Below are 23,275 nucleotides of genomic sequence, written 5' to 3'. Positions count from 1 at the left end.
ACTCAGGGCCTTGTGCTTGCTAGGCAGGCACTGTACCCCTTGAGCCACACCTCCAGCCCTTTTTCGCTTTGGTTATTTTTGAGATAGGGTCTCGCTTTATGCCCAGGCCAGACTCGATGGCAACCCTTCTATCAATGCTTCCTGCCTAGCTGGGATGACAGGTGTGCTTACTGTGTCCAGCCACTGGTTGAGATAGACTTTTTTTTTTGCCCAAGCTGGCCTCAAACTGTGATCCTCCGAATCTCTGCCTCTTGGGTAGTTAGTATTACAGCCTTGAGCCACTGTGCCTGCCTCCGCTCACTTTTTAAAACATTACTGTGCTAGTTATTGGTTCAATTTCAGGTGCCATCAGATTGAAGAGAGTGTTTTAAACATTTCCCTACATTTTCAGGGTCTATCCTAATGGCTTATTGTCTGAAAGTAACAAGTGCAGATTTATTATTTCCCTGCACTAAAGTAGGAAATGCAAATAAACCTTATTCCTCCTTAGAAACAGAAGTAATAATTTCTTTTTTTCCAAAATATCTCCTGAAAAACGATGCTTCCTGTTGCTTAAAGATGTGAAAGGTTGAGATGGAAATTGTAGTCTTGGCCTGAACAAGCGATCCAAAGCGAGGGATAAGACTGATCACTCCAACTCACCTTCTAAGGTGTGTTCATTTACCCCAACACGCCATCAGAGTTTTTCTTCCCCACCGCCTTCAGCAGTCGGGCCTCAAGTTTCCGTTGTTACTCCGAACCTGCTTCTTGTCTGTTGATAATCATAATAATGATTATCTAGTGTTCAGGTATTTGATTTCAGGACAACAAATAAACACACCAACAACCTGAGAAATGATGGAACAATAGACAGGGAGCACGACCCCTCTGATGACCAAGAGGTCACATACACAGCAGGATGTGTGGCCACAAGGATATGCACATGTCATTCCTGCCACTCAATGCTGTGACAACATCCCGGCTCTGGTGCGGACCCAGAGCCTGCTGCACAGGGAGGAAGACGAGCACAGGTGCTTGCTCTCTGCAGGGGGCTCTTCCAAGACAGTGGAGGAACAGCAGACACACTCTTCCATTGAGACCTCCTTCAACTCCTCAGGCGTGACTCAGTTTCCTTACCCAGAAAGTAGAAGAGATGCTTTTGAGGAAAGCATGAGAGAGCGGAGAGTGAGAAGTCTTCCTTCAGAGCTTGTCACAAGCATTCAGATGCTCATTTAACTTAATTTAAAATCATTCTAGATAATTCACAGGCTAAAAGAGGGCAGGTGTATAACACACTCTAGTTGATACCAAAGTGTCTTCATTCTTTGATTTAATATTTCAATTGTCCTATAAAGGAATTTGACTTGGTGGCAAGTCAAGAAGTGGTTAATTAAGGTACAGTCCAAGTATTTTGAAATTAATAATTAAAATATTTAACTTCAATATATACATCACTCTATTACTAATATTACAGAAAAGTGAGCAATAATTCAAGTGTTTGTTGTGGAATTTTACCTTCCAAATATGGGTATGAAAATCAATATCCAACATGGTCCACTCTGCCTTTAAATTGTGTGACACACTTCCAAGCAAGAGATATTAAAATATAAAGAAAATTAAGGTTTTAGTTAAAACCAAATTATTTTAGTATAAGAAATTTTGGGTAAATATTATCCTTTATCTTGGTCTGTAGCTCTGTCTTTGATTTCTACTTTATTAAGGAAATGAAAACAAACCAAAACAACTAATCTCGCCAGTGATATTTACTTTCTTAAAATATTATTGATTGAACAACAGATTAATCAGGTTATAAACAGATCAATCAATGACTCATTTGTTCTATGTGATTAAGTATGTTTTTTAATTACATTTTTATTTCTGTTACCGTCACTCTATAAGAAAATGGCAAGTCACCTGGCGGACTTAAAGATCACATCTAAGCACTTCTGAAATTTTTCTTTCACAATTCTCAGTTGTGCTACATGTTATCTGGTTCTTTGCACTGTGATTACAGTATTATAAAAAAAATGTAACCAGCAGGAAATACAAGATGAAAAACCACTAGGACTAGTTTAGAAAGGCTGAATTTCTGCATTGTGCACTCTCAGGCCTTGTTTTTGTGTGAGAAGGAGCAATGTAAGTGCTTGAGGACTCTTCCATGAGCAACGCATGCATTGTAAGAGACAAAGCTTTCTCTGAAGCTGAAAAGTAGGTGTATTGTTGACAAAAATTGGTGCTTGTTGATTTAGTGTATTTAATATGACAATGGTGTTTGATTTGGACAAACTTTTTAAACATATTGGGAAATTTTCTATATGAAATAAGCCGATCAAATTAACATAATTACAGGAAATAGAGATGTGTTTCCTTGAGAAATATCTTCCACATCAATCAAAAAGCAGCACCTCTTCCAACTCTAGTTATTCACCGTTAATGGCTCAGCCTGCACTTGGGAAGGGGGCAGGGCTCCTGTCTCTTTCCTATCTTCAGCATCATGTCAATCTTCTAGAAACTTCATTTCCAGCTGTCCAGCTGCTCCCTGTGTAGAAGTGGGTGAAGGCTACTGCTCTGTGACAATCCAAATTTCACTGGTATAAACCAAATACATTCTTGAATGTTTTGATTACCTGCATTTTACACGGGCAGACTCCTCTTCCAGCTGCTTGTACGAATTCTTCAGCTTTAGGAAGGGGCCAGAAAAATGTAAAGAAAATCAAAGAAGAAGAAAAGCATGTGGAGATTAAAATGAGTGTAGTCCTGTGCTCCAGAAGGCAGTCATTCTGCAGCAACAAATTTCTCCTTTAATGTTACTATTTTCCCAAGGACTAGTGCAAATTCATTGAGATGAGAAGCATAAAATTAAAAATAATATACTATTCCATATGACCTCCTCTACAGGAGTTTTTTGACTCCTATTTTTGAGTTCTTAGAAAATGTTTGCAGGCACTTTACTAGGTCTGTTCCTTTTAGAAGTTCAAAATCTTGCTCTTATAAGTACGTTCTGTGAGCCTGCTGCTTCAAGCAATGCAGAACCTCCGGTCCCACCAACCAAGTCAGGATCTGTAGCTTGATCCTGTGCACATCACGTGGGAGGCACATTGTCACTGTGTTAAACTAAACACACTGTTACCTCCAGCCCTCATTCTGATGCCCTGGGCACATACTGCATTACCTGTGGCCCATATTCCTCCATCAACTGGAACGCCAACTCTTGTTGTTTTGATATGTTTCTTTTATATCTTCCCAGAACATATATATATATATATACATATATATACATATATATATATATATATATACGTATGGGTCCTTTGGCCTAGTGGCTGGTGATTGTGAGTGGGACAGCCTGAGCTGTGCAATGCACTGTTCTTGACCTTAGGCAAAATTTACAGCTCCCACTAGTCAGAGACTGAGTGTGCATGGTCTCAAAGTCTGGCAGGTCACAAAGCATCCCACCTTGCATTCTTTCCAAGGCAGCCCCCTGAAGCTCTGCCAGAATTTTTTCTGAGACCCCTGCACTCATCTGAAAATAAGGTATTTGCATATCCAAAAGTGTTAATATTCATTTGATCAAGCTTCATTCAAACTCCATGAAATAGGATGCATAGACATCATTATCCACATTTTGTGGGTGGAGAATCGGAATCTTAGGCGTGTGACAGCCCTCAAGGCACAGCTAGCAAGAGATGGGTGCAACTAGAACTCAAGCCTTCTCACTGTTAGTGCTCCCCAGCCTGAGAGGGAAAAAACTGGGCCCAGAAAGAGTGAGGACAGAGTGGGGAGCACCTCACCTGCCTCATAGTGAGCACAATGTTGCCACACAGAATTTCTAAAAATGCCATGTGATGGAGAAAGCTTTAGCCCCTGCCAGGACACCATACGTGAGGAAATTCCTTATGGAAATGTCTCCTATCATTCAGAAAAGGACACTCGGACCAGCAGTCCTAAGAAATGCATAGGTGACAGAAACAGAATGACACATTTAGGCAGTCACTCCTAGCAAATGTCCCATCTACACTTTCAGGAGCTCCCTTCATATCTGCATAGAGCACCTGGGTTAAGCCCATTTTAATTTAGAGAGGTGTCCCTGAAATGAGCTATTTAAATATTTCTTTGCAAAGATCTGCTGAGAATATTGAGATAAATGTAACACATCTTAAACAATAAAACTCCTGTCCAGACACGTGCCACATTGAAAGCTTTAATTCTTTTTTAGACAGAAGTAAGATTTTACTAAAATGACCTTTAAACTGCAAATTTTTTTTTATAAAAGCTATAATAATTTAGGGGGGGAGACAAAATATAGCAATTAATTCAAGTCTCTCCAAGAACTATTTCATTTAACATTAATCTTTGGATCGTGGTCTTTTTTTATTGGAGCAGAAAAATCCAAAAGGTTAATTAAATTTCCCAGAGTCAATCCTTTGGAAACCACGTCTGTACCGAAATCACTGAGCCCCACCTGCTCTATGTTCACATTTGACTCCATTCGAAGATTTTTGTTACTGTTGGCCAAATCCATCTGCACATAGTCAGTTTTATTTCATCTCTGTAATGCTCTAAAATTGCTTCAATTATAACACACAATAATCATTGCCTTCCTTAGGTCCTTTTTATTGTGATCCTGTTTTCCATTTTCAGAAGTAAAATCTTATTTTCTGCACGCATATTCCCTCTGCATGAAAGGCCTTTTGTGTCCATCACTCAGGAGGTCTTGACTAAGTGCAGTAGAGTTCGGAAGTGGACTGATACAATCACACTTGACGTTTTCCCTCCCTCCGTGACCCTAAACCACCCTGTACCACACTGCTTCACGTTCTTTGTCTATGGAGTCTATCTTCCCAAAAGCCTTCTCTGAGAAAATATACTAATTCGGCCCTATCTTTTCTGTTTCCCATCGATAAATTTCAATTACTATTAATCTCACAGCCAGTCTGAGCAGGTCCCTTGACCTGACTGGGGGCGACTAGAGATTGAGAAAAAAGACACAAAGACAGACATATAGCAAAGTTTGGAATCGGATGGCAGAGAGAATGTCTGCGTGGCAGAGCATGGGGCTTCCTATAAATTCACACATCATCTTGTTTAACACCTGCGTTTGCAAAGGTGAAACTGACCCAGCCTGGGTGGTCATAGCCAACTTGAGGGTAATCTAACTTAAAATGAGGTCACTGTAATCTTAAACAATCCTCTCTCCCACTGCAGCCATCATGGAAGCTGTATTAATACTGTGATTCGATTTAAGATATAAAAGGGATACTTCAGCTATTTCACTAGACTTACGGTTTCCTCCTTTGAGAAATACTTTATAATTACTTATATATTAAATTAAATTAATATAAATTAAATATGCTATATTTAATTTAAATTATAAATTAAGTCTATTAAATTCAAATATTTAATAAACTGTTTTCTTAGTTTCAACCTTCAATCTAACATTTGACCTATAATTTTATGCTCAAATTTCTCTATACATGTTAGATTCCCTTTAGTTTTTAAAAACTTCCTGAGAAAGCAGAAAAAAGAGGTGACTGATCCTTGAAGGAAGGAAGTAAAGACAACATTTTTATGGGAGTAAGTGGATATTTAGTACAGAGTGAACTAAGGATGAAGCACATGGGCTCTGGTGCCCAGACCTGCTGTGTCCACAGCCCTGTGCTCATGATGACCGCCCTTTCTCCATGGTACGTTCTCCTTTCTGGCCCTTGATTTACTGTTCTGAAAAACTGACATAAATAGCAAAAACCTTATCACATTGTTCTCAAAACAAAAAGAGGTGATACTTATGGAATGCTTGGAACAGAGACTGCCACAGGTGAAATCCCAGGCCGCTATTAAACTACATTGCAAAGGGTCCATTTGTGAAATCACAGCATAAGCTAACTTAAAATATCTGAAGGGCTCCATGTCAAGGAAGCATAGGGTGTATTCTTTGGAACTCTGGAATGATGGGTATAAGTTATAGCAGCTATGCATTGTTCCAAAGTAGCTTGGGAAGGAATAAGGCCTTTTGGAAGTTTTTAATTAATTACTATTGGATGGGATCTACACAGACCTGCATATGAATTTGTAGGGATTATATGCATTCCCCCTTGTAGTGTTTTTTCAATTAGTAAGAATATTATTGAGAGGCACGGTCCAGCATGGGCCCCGAGCCTTCTCCACATCCTTTCTGGGTTTGTCAGATGGTAAGCTGTGTGATGAGTTACACTGGCAGCTCCAGGAGCCAGGAAGCTCCCTCACCCAAAAGGAGAGGACTGGCTTATTGCTGCCTGGTACACTGTTGGCTTCTCTCTTTGGAGGCACTTGGTCCTCACCATCCTTCCTACCTCCTCTGCTCCCACATGGGACGGAGGACAAGAAATGCTGGCCCACAGAGCAAGCACTGGGTACTGTGTTCATCAGGAGTCACCGAGTCCTTTGTCTCTGATGCAGCAATCTCTTGTCTTCTGCAACTGACCATGAAACAGTAACAATCTGAGTTATTAACTCGTAAGTTGGGTAGGATCCCACAAGTCACAATTCTGGACACATACAGGTGACAGTGCACATCTGCTTTGCTATGTTAGGGAGCTCTCACCACAGTCCTTCTATAGGTTGGTTTTACTGAATGGTTGTATAACTTGCCTGTGATGGTAGATGTGGTCATCAAACTGGACTTTGCCTGGTTTGAAAACATATGTCCATAATAACTGCATGGTACCAGGGCACATTATTCCACTCCCCTCACCTACTTGCAAATGTCTTCACTGACACGATAAAACTTCAGGGATGAAGTAAAACTGACCTCCCGTTTCTGGTTTCTGTGCACTTAGTTGTGTTTGTTCATCCCTAACCAGCAATGAATGTCTCTTTGGTCACATTGCTTGTTTTCTGTAGCAGTTGGGAGACAGGGCAAGAGATGACTGTGAAAAAGTGAGACTTTATGGTTTGAAGTAAGTCCTTCAAATTAAACCTTCCTTCCTTATCAAGGCTAATACAGAACCATTTGCACTTGTATAATTACTGACAATCAGCAATTAACAATTGAAATTTACAAATGTATTTATAATAGTATAAAATACAGAATGCACCAGAATAAACGTAGCAAATTATTTGGAAGAGTTTAATTATGAAAGCTGTAAAATACTTATGAGAGAAATAAAGATCAAAATAAACCAATATATTGATCCTAAAGGGGAACAAAATTCAACTTGTTAGTATTTTAAATCTCCTTGCACTGATTTATCAGTTGAATGAATTAATCAAACTTCCAATAGAAATTTCTATGAAAATCGACAATTGATTCTAAAATTTGTACAAAAACGCAATGGTCATTAACCAAAACAATTTTGAAAAAGAAGAAATTTCAGTGACTCATAGTCGAATCCAAGGCTTCTGAGATGGCACATTAATCAAAGCAGTGTGGTGTTGGTGTAAGAATAGACTTTTGTATAAATGGAGCACATTGGAGAATCCCAAAATAGAAACACACATATATGGTCAATTGATTTTTAACAAACATGCTCTGCTAATTAGATGGGGAAAAAGAGACATTTTCTTGTCAAAATTAGCACTGAATACTTGAGACAGCCACATGATAAAATAATGAGCCCTTAGTTACTCTGGAAGTGGAAACCGAAAGGATTGCGGCTAGCGGCCAATGGGGACAAAAAGTTAGCAACACCTCATCTCAATGAAAAAGCAGGGCACTTGGGATAACACATGCTAGCCCAGCTATGCAGGAAGCTTTAGTATGAAGACTGTGGACCACACTGGCCAGACAGCACAAACTGGAACCCCACCTGAGAAATAAGAGCAAAAAGGGTTGGAGGCCCAGCGGTAAAGTGCCTGCCTAACGAGGCAAGTACCTCAGTTCTAAACCCCATAACATCAAAAAATAATGATATATTGGTAGCACTATAAACAAAAACCACACACAATGGATCAAAGACTTAGATGTAAGCTAAAAAACTATAAAATTCCTACAATAAAACCTAGTAGCAAACATTGTTGACTTTAGGTTAGGAAAATTATTCTTAGACATAAATACAAAACACAAACCATAACAGAAAGAACAATTGTTCTTTGAAACATACTATTCATAAAATGAAAAAGACAAAGAGTGGGAGAGAAGATTTGCCATGTACGCATCTGATGGACTCATACCCAGAATATAGACTATCAATAAATGGACAACAAAGAACCCAATAAAAAATGGTCAAAGGAATGAACTCACACTTTACCAAAAAATCATTACTTTGTATTAAACCACAAAAGACTCCAAATAACCAAAGCAATTTTGAGAAAGAACAATTTTTGAGAAAGGTACATATTTCAAACTATGTCACAAAGCTACCGTGATCAAAGTGGGATGGCACTGGTATAAAAACAGGCACAGCAAGGCAGCAGAATGGAGAGCTCAGATATAAACCCAAGTGCACCTGGTCAACTGGCCTTTCACCAGGGGACAAGAACAAACCATGGGACATGAATTCTCTTCAGCAAGTATCTTTGGGAATGCCGGACTTCCAAATGCAGAAGATTGAAATTGGATTTTGTCTTTACACCTACAAAAACTAACTCCAATGGATAAAAGTCTTTAATGTGAGATCTGAAAGCTTACAATTCCTTAAATGAAACTTAAGGAAAAACTTTTTTAACACTGATCTTGGCAATGTTGGATACGACATCAAAATCACAGGCATCAGAAACAAAAATATACAAGTGAACCATTACCCTAAAAAGCTTCTGCATAGCATGAAACAATCAACGAAATTTGCAATCACCTAACAGAATTTAAGAAAATAGTGGTAAGCCATATATATCAAAGGGGTAAATAAATAAGGAATTCATACAACCCAATTGCCAAAAAAATTTAAAAAGTGACCTTGATTTTAAATTGGTGAAAGACCTGAATAGAAGTTTTCCCAAAGCAGATGTACCAATGGCCAAGAAATATACAAAAAAGTGCTCAACATCGCTAACTATCAAATAAATGCAAATCAAAACCACACTGAGCTACCACCTCCCTCCTGTAAGGATGGCTGTTATGAAAGAGACAAGAAATAGCAAGTGGGTGAGGGTGTGGAGGAGAGGGACTTTGTACTGATGGTGGGGATGCAGGTGAGTGCAGCCACTATGGAAGACAGTGGGGAGGTTCCTCAATAAAGCCAAAACAGTTCTGCCATCTGGTCCAGCAACCCCACTTCTGAATACGTGTTTTAGAGGAATGAAATCAGGATATTGAAAAGATGTCTGCACCCTTGTTGTTACAGATTAGTCATGACAGCCAAGATAGAAAATAATCTAATGTCCACTGATGGGTGGATGGATAAAGAAATTCTGATACATAGACACAATGGAATGTTATTGAGTTATTAAAATAAATCCTCTCATTTTCAGCAGTGTGGATGAACCTGGAAGACACCATGCTAACTGAATCAAGCCAGGTATGACCTACAGTAGGAAAATGAAAATGTCAACCTGACAGAAGCAGAGATTAGACCAGCAGCTGTTAGGGATGGAAGGAGATGCTGGTGGAAGGGACACACTTTCAGTTATAAGATGAGCAAATTCCAAGATCTAAGGTCCAACATGGGTGGTTAATTAATATGTTTGTAGTAATCATTACACCTCATATATCAAATCACTATGTAGTACACTTTAAAATGTATTCGGTCTTTATTTAACAATAAAATATTTTAAAATTTAAGAAATTCAAGTTAAAACCATCATGAGTTAAAGCCACTAGCACATCTAATAATAACTGACTACAAAGGTCACAAAGGAAGCGATGAAACAAATTCTATATATTATTGATTATTCTGATTACAAAATCAAATACATTTTTGTCAAATCATTGACCTATATAACTACAAAGTGTCAATTTTACTATATATATATATATTAGACCTAAATAAATGAAATTAAAAAAATAGATCCAGCTCCAAGAATAATTATGGCTATTATAGATTATATGAAATAATTATGTTTACATATATTGAATTGTTAAATATGTAGGTATTTCTGCTTAAGTGGTAACATGTATGGAGATAATTTATAAACCATGTAGTAAAACCTAACAATATCAATTCAACATTTATGTTGTTGGTTTTTTATGAACATTATAAAATAACAACTTTCTTTTGGTAATGAACTTATAGAAGAGTAAGTTTTATGTGTATGTTTTGTGTAGTTTGAGCTGTGCAGAAGTGACAAAATGTATTGTTTCTAACATCACAATTTTCAAAGATTTAATTTTTTCCAATTACTATATTATTACTGTATTACATGCTCAAAATATTGCCCATGATTGTAGATTTACGAGAATTGAATTTTAATCAATTTCATGATTACTACTTTTTTCACTTGTTTGCAACCCACTTTCACACTTAAATATACTGTTTTGTTCAATCGTGCATTTCAAACTTAACTTTTAAATTGCTATTGATTGGTCTATTACAATTTAATAACCTTTGTAAACATTTTCTTTTGAAACTGAAGTGAATACATATTTCTCTTAGATGGGAAATTGAATAAATGTGGAAATAATAGAAACCTTACAGGTTTCTCACTGGTATGTCCCAGGCGGTGCCCAGACGTGTCTCTCATCCGAATGAAGAGCTGTCCCCAGTCCAGCTCTCCTGTAGTTGCCGAATGATAAGGCAGTGGTACAAGAAAACTAATCATAGTATTGATTGTTTCCTGTAGCGGTCCCCTGGTGCTACCAATTGCCAAGCAAGACAGCTTGTTGGAAAAAGACACTATGTTCAAAGATGCAACGAGAGGTCTGTGTAAGCAGCAGTCGCAGGACAGCACGCCTGAGCACACCACCTTGAGCATCTGCAGCAAACCTGAGCAGGTAGGCTCCCCATGTCCACCGGTGGTCCACGCAGACAGTCGCGTGTAACTCGCAGCCTATTACAAAAGCAAGCACCGCTATCTAACATTCAAAGGGAAGCTCGATGGCCAGGTTAGTATTTTGTTTACGATTCCCTTAATTAACAGGGCATCGCGCTCGTCATTAACACACATAATTGCCATCTTGTTATACAGCAATTTGAATTTGACAGTCTGGACACGTGTACCAGGAATTTCAGTTCAGCCAGTATTACTTCTTGCACAGTCCCAGCTGTCTTTGGTGACTCTGTAGTCTGTTTTTCTGTTCCTTCCAGTTATCCAAATATGTGTAAGAAGGAGGGCAAAGAGTCACTGGGCACTATTTAGCCTTACAAGTGTGTGGGGACAGGGCACATGGGAACAGTGCACAAGTGAGCACCCACATCAGTTCAGTGCCCAAGTGATGGGAGGTCATTTTGGAGGTGGGAGGGTGTTCGCTTGGGATTGTGGATGTTAGTGGATTTTCTTTTCTGATTCCTACAGAAATAAATGTTTTTTTCATGTTCAGTGTTCTGTAAATGGCAGAGCAATTTGTATCCTTAAAACCATTTTGTCTCAGCATATTTTATCTTGAATATTTTACTTTGGTAAGATTTTTCTAAAGGTTCTCTCCTCAGAACTAAGTTTTGCTTTAATTTAGATTGCTTTAGAAAGATAAAATTTTTAAATGGCTTTTTTTGGTGTTTTCATTTTATTGACAGTGTTTTGAAATACATTTTCTTATTTGGTTCACAGAAATGTGTGAAAACTAAGATTAATTTGGTTTCCTACTGTTGAGATTTACTAACATTCAAAAACCACTCTAAAGCACCTACAGACATGGCATGACTTACAGTCACTGCGTTTGTGTGGGTTTATCATATGTTTGCATTAATGAACTGTTCAGGCAATTGTTATTTGTCCAAGTTTAGCAGTAGCAAAATGATAAAAATTAATTTAATTAAAGAAACACAAACTATGTCAACCCTTCTATCAGGGTGCTGACTTTTTCCCTCTGTGGAGCCAAACAATCTATGCCTAGAAAATCAATTGCTTTTAATTGACAATTTGACCTGACATTTCTAAAAGACATAAAACATTCTTCGAATATGAGAAGACCTTCCCAACATAAGAACAGCGAGGGGAATCTTTATAGGATGGCTTTTCTAGTTTTAGTGTCAGCTGTCATCATTGTGTCTTAGATGTTAAAATAATTGCTGCCATGTTCTATTTGTTTGTTTTCTCGGAGAGTGTGGCAGTGGTTGGGCTTTTAGGACCTGTGACATCTCTCCAGAGACCCAGCGGTGTCTCCCACTGAGCTCTCCTACTCTGGTGCTCTGGAGTGTGACCACAAGGGGCTGTGTGGTCCCCTGTGGGGAGGGCGCCAGTCTCTGGCTGAGTTCTGCACTCAGATTTCGTAAGAGGGCTTGAGAAAAGACTTCCAAAGCAACAAAGGCCCCATCCACATTTTAAGTGGAAAGACATGATGTAGAAAAGTTACTTTGCCTTTCAGATTTTGTAAAATGTAAGTCTTACCAAAGAGTATCTGTGTAAATGAATATTCCAGACTTGATTTAACAGAAAGATTAACATTTCTGTCCTGTTTTTCTTCTCTCCTCCCCTTCCTCCTCTCTCCCGCCCTCACCCTCTTGCGATGTTCATTTCCAGTGGTTTCCTAATGTCTTAATTTCTTCCCTCTCTTTCCTCCTTTTCTTCTTTCCTTTCAGGACATACTTATTTAAATTCAGTTCAGGCTTAAAATTCTTCAGGTCAGGACTTCATTCCATTCAGTGAGGGCTTGTTGGCCACCAGGGAGAGGAGACGGGACGATGGCGTCCTGTACACTTCTACAGTTCATTTTCCTCACAGCAGCTCTATGACTCTGGGAACTCCTTCCCCCAACTGAGCCTCATCTGTAAAATGGGTGCATAGCCCTGACATCAGGCAGTTATTATGAAGAGGACAGTAGCTGGGGGCACTAGGTTATTACACAATCTGAGAGACAGAGAACAAGCTCTGTTCAGTTTTAGCAAAATAATTCCATTAAGTCTCTGAAGCCAGAAAGCCACCCCATCCTCAATTTTAGATGATAGCTCTATATCTTGTCAGATCCTTCAGCATCTCTCTCCCTCAGGTGGTGTCTGACACCCTGGCCTGCCTTTAGCAAGGATCCTGGCAGGCTGGGTTAGCCAGAAGCCCCCTCACCCTGTGTCTTCTGGTACTCATTTTCCAGTCACTGACCTGCCAGGGTCTTCCAGTGCCACAGTTGGTAAAAGACTTTGGCAAGACAAGCAAGTGGGAGAAGCACGATGTTTGTTAGGGTACTGCTAAGAGAAACAGCAGGCAGCTGAGCACAGGGAGGGCTCTGATATGTGGTCAGACAGGTTTGTTTATGCAGAGCAAAGCCAAGGTGTGCCCTCAACAGGACAGTGGGCAGACTCAAGAAGGACGCTGAGCCGGAGTCCCGGGTCCTCAAGATTTTATTGGGGTCTACAGAGATGGGGGTGGACTGTCCTGGAAAACTGGGTTAATGAGTCATTAACTCTGAGGCTGGGCTACATGTCACCAACTCCTCTCACATGTCAAGACAAGGGAGTCTGTGACCTTGCACAGTCAGACTTGGGCTGTTATGTTCTGTGGGCTGCAGGTCAGCAAGACCTGCTGTGTGTCATAGGCCATTCTGTGAACATCAGTGGGTCCAGAATGTGATTCCTCATCAACATCTGATCCCTGGTTCTCAGCCATGAATTTCCCAACTCCCTCCCTAACCCCGTCATGACACTTACCTGCTCTTGTTCTGTTAACTCTCACCTGAGCAGGCTGTATTCAGAGTTGAGCCCATTTCTCTTCCCCACGGCACGATCTTGCACAGTGGCCCCTGCACCCAGCTCCACAGTCCTAAACAAAGCTCACCTTGCCATTCTTTAACAGATAGAAATGTTTTCCTTGACAAGAGACAGACCCAGGCTCTCCGCACTCATCTGCCTTCCTCCCCACTCCAAGGCCTCTCTCAGGGAAGCAGGCAGATTTGGCCGCTCCACTCGTGCCTCTAACCACGCTCACACTGCACTCAGCAACTGCAGAGTACAAGCCATGCCACGTCCCCCACAACCAGTGATAAGTGCACCACTATTTTTCATATTTCATAGCGAAAAGGAACTGGCGTCTTCATATTCAGACAGAAAAATGTTCAAGATCTCACAGCTAGGGAGACAGATCAGCAACCAGGGTTTCAGTGTCGTTCACCCAGGCGAATACGAAAGACGATGCCTGGAACTTCCATGACCTTGACTTTTAGCTCTTCAAGCACAGAGGCGCAAAGCCGTGTCTGAGACGTTTGCCGGAATTCCCACAACTAAATGAGCTCAGAATCACCAATTGCCCGGGTGGAGGAAACTGCCAGGAACTTCAGCAAGGGCTGGCCAAAGGAAGTTGTCTTATTGCCATGTCGCTCCCTGAGACCTGATCACGTGGGCTGCTCCTGGCACCTGTGACTGACTTTACAGTCGAACTAAGAGTTCAAGTTAGGAAGCTAATTTCATGCAATCTCCAAATTGCTTTAATGACCAGGAAAACAGTAAGAGAACTAGGGAATTCTGCTCTTATCTTCAAAAAGTGCAGGTTTTGGGTACTGTTCTTGGCTATATAAGTAGATATTTCTGACAGCGTTACAGTTTTATACCACGCTTCTGGCCCACAGTGTCAACTAACTCATTTTAATTAGACTATGCTATGTGCTTTGTATGGGTTAAGTTTGAAAGACATTTTGAGATAAATTTCTTTTAAGGGCTGAAAAAGCAGATAGAATAACAAGTTCCAGCATTTAACTGAGTATGTGCATGGGGGGATGCAAGGGGACTAGCTGTTGACATTTGTGAAGTCAGGAACATCTTACAAATTAATTTTTAAAAAATAAGTAAGCTTGGTACTATTGGAATATTGTGTTTCCACTTAGGGAAATGGGTTATGTCAAATGTATAGGAGTCTGACCATGCTGCCGTCTGGCTAGAATACAATACAAACCACCCTCTGAGCTGTGGAGATGCCTACACAGGATCTCTGTCCATTATTAATGCATCTGTGTTAGACAGGTTGGAAAATATGTATTCTGTGAATTCATGGGGAAAAGTTCATGTTGTGAAATATTCACTGATGTGAGAAAAACAGCCCTATATTTACTTTTTAAAAATGTGCACTAGTTTTCAGTTTATATACATTTAACTGATAAATAGTATAATTTAAGTTTACATTATTTTACAATAGTATGTGTCGTTAACAATCCAACATGTAACAAAAATACAAATATAAAATTCAAGGACAAATAAGAATGCAAGCATGAATCAAATAATATGTACAAATTTGTTGTTATTAAAAATTCACCACGGGCATCTTTGAACTCAGAGGAACAATGATAAAAATATTCTTGGGGTTTTTTTTGCTCTTCTGTGTTTGACATAAGAAAAACAAAGCTTCCATATTCCATCAAATGTCTGCTTTTCAGAGAATATATTATGTTCTTAAAATTAAGCTTCATTCATTCCCAATTTGAAAATGGTAGATTTTCATCCAATTAGAAGATGCAAATTTATCTGTTTTTTTACATGAAATACTGCTAAGGTTTTGAACTCTGTCACTCCCTATTAAAATATATAAGACAGCATTTTTTTTCTTTATGACAGTTAACTTAATCTCACACTCCCTTAATCTTAAAAGTAATATAGAGCAGAATATAGAGCAGAGATCTGGAGTCTACTCCAGATGTATCTGGACTAGCTAGTCCTCTCTATCCCAATCCTATGGGAATTCAGAAACTAGATTGCACACACATTGCTTTTTTACCATGCCAGTAATAGTACCATGAGGTTAGCCTTGGGAGCACGTCAAGTTCCTGAGCTTGTCAGCTGTCTGGCTTCCAAGGACAAAGAAGAGCACAGAGCTGTCTAAATCATAACCAGGGAATAGGAAGAGTCAGTGGGTTGAAATGATCCGCCAGGCATGATGACTTTGAGTTTCCCACCCTACATAACCCATGCAGGTTGTGTGTGTATGTACTCGGGTCGGGGGGGGGGGGGGGCTTGCGTGCACTTATGGGTGTAGAACAAATTCTCATCTAAATACATCTCTCTGAGGTTTTGAAAATATACATTTTAATTTTCATTAAGACATTTCGTCTTTTAGTAACAGAACTCATGTGGTCTTCAAACTTTTGACATAATCGGAAATGCACCCTCCAACTGTGAAGGTGAAGCAATCACAATTGATCAGACCTGTCTTTGGCCTCAGATCCAGCTAATGCCTCCTGCTCCAAACGATGACCTGGCGACACTCAGTGAGCTCGATGATGGCAGCCTGCTGTATGAAATCCAGAAGCGCTTCGGGAACGATCAGATATACGTGAGTGCCCTTGGACTTGCCTTCTGCACGGCTTTGTCTTCTTGATCTTGTCACCATCCTCAGCGCCACAAATGCTGCAAGTGACAGGCTTTCTGGTTATGGTGAGAGCTGAGTTCTTGGAGTTCAGGTTCATTCTGGTTCCGTTATAAGGCAAGTTCAGCAAAGTTCCAATGAGTACTCTGCATGTAGACCAAGTACTCACCACCGTTAACTTCCCCGTTGCCTTGATTGCGATGGAGGCCTTTGCTAGAAACAGCGGGATGTGCACATCACTTATACAACACGTCTGTTCAGCCACTTCAGCCTGCCAGATCCAGAGAAGGACACTGTGAGGGTCCATTGACTATGCATGAGGCCTGTCTCTTAATTTGCATGGAAAGGGAAACTTGCGGCTTAAATTATCAAGAAGTGCCTCTGTGTGTAAAGGAGGTCATTTATTCACAGATTTCTGATAATAGGGTACAATTGATTTGCGGTGGTTCTGTCCTTGTTTTACGTCACTTCTACCAATACCGATAACTATGCAGATAACCTGCAATCTCAAAGTCACCCTCTGTTTTCTCTCTCTCCTCTCTCTCTCTCTCTCTCTCTCTCTCTCTCTCGTTGATTTGTTATATTCTGTACAGAGCACAGTGCAATTCAATCAGAATGTCTGTAGAGAATTCTGATTATCCTTTCTTGATAACAAGCATTTTTCCTAATCTACTGAGAAACTGATTAAGTAATTTTCATGTAAATGTCAAGTCTGAGACTTCCCTCCAAGAAATAAATTGTCAGATTCCGACTAGTCTGTAAAAATGCAATGCAGCATCTCATGCTTGGACGAATCACCTGCCACAGTAAGTGTACATAAAGTTAAGTTCTTGTACCAAAATTCATGGAACTGAGTCACTGCCATAATCAGGTGAGACCTGATCACTTTGGTGTCTGTCACCACCCCAGTACTTTTATAAAGTGTCTTATTTTTATCTAGTTTTGATTCTTTTTTCCCTGCATTGTGCCCACTTTTCTTTTTTATTTTTTGTACTCTTGATCACAGTACTTGACTCTACAATACTGAGAGACTGAGCTGTGTTGTAGTCCTTTATCTGCTCATGCTTTTCAGCATTCAGCTTTCTCTCCCAAACATCCACTTAATCCACTCCTCGGCACCTCATGGCCACCACCTTCATCAAAGGTGCCAGCCCTCTCCCATCAGCTTCCCTCAGTCTGACCTCAAAGTGTCCTTGAGAAATCTTTAGGAAGCATGAGGTAATTAATTACAGGGTCCACACCTCAAATCTTTCCTGTGGCTTATCAGTTCTCATGGGAAGCCTGCCATGACTTGTTCCCAAAGCTGGAATCTTGGCTGAGGGATTTCATGTCCTCAGCCCTGAGCATGAGCCCTTGAAGACTGTCACTTCTTGTCCCTCAAAGGTCTTGTCATTACTCTCCTGCCTGTGCCAGGACCTTTCCTGAGATTTTTCTCTCTTCCAGAGTTCTCTTTCTGCCCTATGATGTGCAGAGTTACCACAGGCTCTGCCTTTGTCAGCCTTCCCTAGACTTCTGGGGAATCACAGTGGGCACGCTCTTGTTAGCACAGGCATCATGGCTGGGGACAAGGTGGTTTGATTGACAGCTGGCCCCTGTGTATGGGTAGGAGCTCCATGAAAACAGAGCCAGGCTGGTTGTGTGGCCAAGAGGCCTGGCCAGGGCTTCCAATCTTGAGTGACAAAGTCTTCCTACCTGTCTTTCACAGCCTTGGCACTAACACCTCCCACAGTGACGGTCTTTGCTGTCATCTCTAGAGCACAGATTCCTTCTTTATCTGGATAATTGGAATTACACATCCTGCTTGGCTGGAGTTCATGTAAAATATAAACTTGCCACTTTGTCACCATACCTGAAGTACTGAAGAGCCAAGTCATCTAAGATGAATTCTGTAAAGGGAGTGTTCTACTGTACAGTGTCCAACTCACACCTAATGGATGGACACACAACTCCTGCATTGTCTGCAGGTTGCTAGTTGTGGGAACATTTTATTACCAGTCTGCCGAGACAATAAGCAAGTTTAGAGAAACTCGCGGCAAGTTGATAGTTTCATTGAGTCTGTTGGGTCTGGTAAGAATCAGGGTTTACGTTTTGTATGTTTTGGTCTTTTTTCAATCTCATTTTCCAAGTAACACATTTTTGTTGTCTTTTACATAAAGTATCAGTCCAGGCTTAAAAAGCAAAAGCACCAAAAACAAATGCTTGTTCCCCATAAATAGAAAGCCCAGCTTAGTAGGCGTCTCTACTTTCTCATAGGCACAGTAGGCCTTTGTGCTCCTCTCACCTTCTCCTCCCAATGCCTGGCCCATCGGTGGACAGTGGCGCTCTTCCAGCTTCCTAGGAAACTCATTCTTCTTCCCCTCTCCACTCCTGATGGTCTTTTAAGCCCACCACTAACTTCAAGTAAATGTGTGGCTTTCTCCTGACCTCCTTCCTTGAGTTCCCAATGCAGGAGCCAAACTTACCCTGCTCACCACATCACCATCACTACTCTGCCTAAAAGACTTCAGGTCCACTCGGAGAAAAGCCAGAGTCCAAAGAAAGACCACAGAAATGTGTTTCTGACATCCAGTACTATTATTGCCTTCACCCTGGCTTCCTCAGCCATGGCCATGCTGCTCACTGTGGTGTCCTGAATCCGGGGCACAGGCCTAAATAGCTTGACCACGCTATGCAGGAAGCTTCATTCCTCCCTGCAGGCCTTCTTGCCGATGCCCTCACTCCTGGAGGGCTGCCCATGGCCTATTTTAAGTCACAGCACCTGATGTCTGTCTTCTTGCCTTGCTTTGCTTTTCTCCACGGTCTCATCACCCTCCAGCATGCTGTCTGTTTCCTTATTTAGACTCCTCATTGTCTGTATCCCTCCTTTGCACGCACACACACCACACACACGCAAGCACAAATGCACACTCATACACACACATTCATGCTTGTGCACAGTGCTTTCTTCACTGCTGTGTGCATGACACAAAGTTGTTACCCAATGGATATCAAATAAATGAGGATACCTCTTTAGACCAAATACACATTTTCAGTACAAGAGAACAAAGCTGATACTCATTTGTCCATGACAAATGACTAAGACTGGACTGAGCCGTATTTTTCACCAGAGCCAAGATAAAATATTTTTGCTGAATTAATTTGATCAAAATTTTTATCTCTTTTTGCCACGGTCCGATTTGGTATATAATTGGATCTTTCAAAACCAACACTTTCTCTTTTACTAAGTGTGGAGCACATTAACCTAGGGAGCTCTCACATTAGCAATGAGAAGTTCCCAGATCTTAAATACGAAGAGAACAGAACACACTATCAAATTCCTTTATGGACAGCAAAGAAGCTACTTAACAGTATTCTCTGTACAAAGATACTGGGGGACTCAGAGAAGAGCCGCAAAGTAACACAGGAACTTCCAGTTAGCCAGGAGAATCTAAAAGCCATAGCAAGGATTAAGCAAACAAGTGGAGCACTGTATGACCATGACAGCTCTGGGATACAGTCTGGCTACCTGACACCTGTTAACACTCGCCCAGGGACCCAGTTGGGGATGGCAGGTCCTTTTAGCTACTCCTCAAGAGGTTCCAGCAGACAAGCAGCGTCAGGCTGAGGTTGCTCTCCCTGGAAGGATGTTTCTTTCCCTTGCCTCGATCTCTGAAGCTCCCCAGTGACATGCTATGCGGATGACATCTCCATGTCGTTCCTCTCAATCTGGAAGGTTTGTTTTTTTTTTTCCAGCACAGGAGAGCTATTGGAAAATAAGAAAGACATGATAGCCAGGAGGTGAAGTCTCTATGTTCTACAGTTTAAAGAACCCTTCCTCCACCAAGCATCAGAAATTTCCAATTCACCAAAAGAGCCTCTTTGACTTTGGTGACATATGTAAAGTCACGGACCATGACTTTACCGTTAACATGGAATTGCATTTTTATGAAATATTTTTGATTTTTGTTTATTGCAAAATGTGTTGTCAAAAAGTCTCAAATCGCTTCAATAAAATTAAGTCAACATTAAAATTATCCCATATAGAAAAGTGCAATTTTGGAGGTATTTTTATTTTATTATAAAGTCCCCAGTCTTTCTTAATCAGAAAATTTCCAATTTCTCTCCCAATATACTCCCTTGGTTCACTTTGCTTCTCTGAAATTCCATAGTAATTTTCAAGAACTACATTAATGTGCATCTTCAAATTCATTATTTCACTTATGTTTACTTTCTTCTTTCTTTTCTTAGCTATTATATACTGGCTGGTCATTCTTTTTTGATTGTACTGGTGTTTGAACTCAGGGCTTCATGCTTGCTAGGCAGGCGCTCTACCACTTGAGCCACAGTTCTTAACCTTTTCAGTCTGGTTAGTTTGGAGATCGGGTCTTGCTATTTGCCCAGGCTACCTTGGACTATGATCGTCCTATTTGAAGCGTCATGCTGTAGCTGGGATGACAGGAGCACACCACCATGCCCAGCTGTTCTTCCACTGAGATAAGCTCTCACAAACATTTTTGTCCAGGCTGGCTTAGAACTGTGATCCTCCCAATCAGTGCCTCCCAAGTAGCTAGGATTACAGTGTGAGCCACCAGCACCTGGTTTGACTGGTTCTCTGTTGAAATAAATGCTGTATTGAATTAGGACATATAAAAGATGATCCACACCTTGTTAGTGTATGGCTCAATGAAGCTTTATCTTGTGGACACACCCGTGTCACCAGCAGCATGCTAAAGGTGTCATGCAGCATGCAAGGAATAAAAGAGCCCTGCTCCCCACTCACAGCAGTCATCACTGCAGATCCTGATGGCTTGCGCTTTTATGTCTGTTGTTTTTTTAATTATATTGCACTCATCATTATGCTTCTGATATTTATCTACATTGTTGCTTGTAGAAGCAGTTCTTACATTTCCCTATAATAAGCTGTTATGTGAATCAACCCCAATTTCTTTACGTGCTCTCAATTAAGGGACTGGTGAGCTATGCCACTCTTTGGTTACTTTGAGCAATACACGCAGCCCATTTCTGTTTTGGACATGTCATATACACAGGCATTTCTGTGGATTCACATGCAGGAGCTGGTGTTATGAAGCCAACAACATAACGTAACGTTCAGCTGCAGGAGATGTGGCCTGATTGCTTTGAGTGTGACCCATGTGATTGGTTTTGTTAGTGTCTTTCCAGTTGCATCCAATCTAGCAGTTGTGCAATGCTTGGAGACAGCACTGTGGTTTTAATTTGTGCTCCTCTGATGATGCCAGCACCAGGAGATGCTTCCTGCCCATTTGTGTATCCTCTTTGGTGATGTGTCCTTTCAACTGTGTTGCCATTTGTTTAAAATGAGTTTTCTTTCTTTGTGATGTGGAAGAATTCCTGCATATTCAGGACGGTCTTTCTTTCCTTGCTGGAAGTACACCTTGCAAGCCTTTCCTTCCAGCTGCTCTAACACGGTGATCCCAGGACTGTGGTGCCCCTTTCCCAAACACCCAAGCTCAGGGGCTAAGACCTGGTTCACAAGAGCCCCTTGTTCTGGTTTCAAGTCTGTGGGGTCTGTAGTGATGTCAGATTTCTGGCTGGTGGTTTGTATATTTCCTTTTCAATTACGTGTTCCTTTACAATTATGTAGCAGCATAGAACTCACCCTCCCCCCAATCTATTCCTTTCTGTGTACTTGTCATATAGTGTGATTTTTATTCAGATTGGTTCTCACAAAATCACTTTCAAATAAATCCTTAGAGCCAGCTCTTCCGCCTGTTACATGTTTAATGGAACAAAGCCTATTGGTTTTATTCCATTTATATTTCTTTAATTACAGAAGCTTGAAACAACTTGAATAAGTTAAAGTATGATTTTTACTTCTTCACTCTATTTCTCTTAGCATATAAGTAGATAATTTTTTATTTTAAAGGTAATATTTAATGGCTCATGAATTATTTATGTCTTTTTAACAGACTTTTATTGGTGATATCCTCTTGCTTGTGAATCCATTTAAGGCACTCCCAATTTACTCTACCTTGGTAAGTATAAAAATTAAAACAGCATTTAATACCTCAGAGCAACATTTATACACACACACTTGTGTAAAATGATTGATTAAGAAGAAAAGCAATAATTAAAATCAAACCTCTGGGATATGTTTTTAATTTCTCAATTTGAATGGTAGCATGTTAGTCACTTTTGTTCTGAAGCAATTTTGGAAATCAGAGCTATTTTATCAAATGTCTCCTTTGTACTTAAAATATGTAATTCTTCTATGGCTGTATTTACCAGACAGAATAAAACTAAATAACGTGTAACACGTGTTCTTGATTACATTGGGATCGGATGGTGTAGAGCCCTTATTTGAGTGTTCACCTTTTTTCTGAAGAGGTTCCATTACGTTCAATCAATGGCCAGGGAAAAGAGTCACATCGGTGTGTACATTTCCCCAAATGCCTGACCAGTTTTAGTTACAAGACCCTTCATGCTAAAAGATGAATTGCTTGTGGGAAATTATCCCAGCCAATCAAAAGTGCAGTACGTTCTTCAAATAGTAGTGGTCAAAACACTCCCGTAGGAGCTCTCTGGTTTTGTGTACTTACAAGTCTTGTTCAATTGTGAGGCAGAATTCATAAGGAGTAGGTTCACTGCAAATAGGACACAGGGCCTAATAAATATTGCTGAAGCTTGGACACTCATAGATTTTGGAGGAAGAGAGGGACAAAGACAGGGACACAGACAGGGACAAGTGTTTTTCATAGACATAGCTCATGAAGACAAGGGGGGGCGCTCACTACCCACCCTGCACTCTCCTTAGCCAAAGTCCATTCTGTGTTGCTTTAATATCATGCTGAAACTTAGCCACTGTCTTCCTTCCACCCAACCCTGCCCCAGCCACACCCCTAGGACTGAGAGGACCCTCAGGACTCAGGGCCTGAGGAATCCAAATCACATCACACATTCTATCGGAGGAGGACAGTCCATCTGACAGGTGGCTACTGGACAGTTCTGAGAAAAGACTTAGTGCTATTTATATGAGCTTGCTGTTGAGTCA

General features: G+C 40.5%; 1 protein-coding gene across 3 annotated transcripts in view; it reads left to right on the top strand.

Annotated features, from left to right (window-relative positions):
- Positions 1–23,275, top strand: part of Myo16 (myosin XVI) — a 518,261-nt gene that overhangs the window by 236,627 nt on the left and 258,359 nt on the right. For all 3 annotated transcript variants that reach the window (XM_074043002.1, XM_074043003.1, XM_074043001.1), the window contains exons 10-12: positions 10,672–10,822; positions 16,123–16,233; positions 22,194–22,259. In XM_074043002.1, coding sequence (XP_073899103.1) covers positions 10,672–10,822; positions 16,123–16,233; positions 22,194–22,259 — 328 coding nt within the window. The remainder of the gene's footprint in view (positions 1–10,671; positions 10,823–16,122; positions 16,234–22,193; positions 22,260–23,275) is intronic.

Source organism: Castor canadensis, chromosome 10 (genome assembly GCF_047511655.1).
Source record: "Castor canadensis chromosome 10, mCasCan1.hap1v2, whole genome shotgun sequence".
Classification (NCBI taxonomy): domain Eukaryota; kingdom Metazoa; phylum Chordata; class Mammalia; order Rodentia; family Castoridae; genus Castor; species Castor canadensis.
This window is presented reverse-complemented; position numbering and strand designations above follow the sequence as displayed.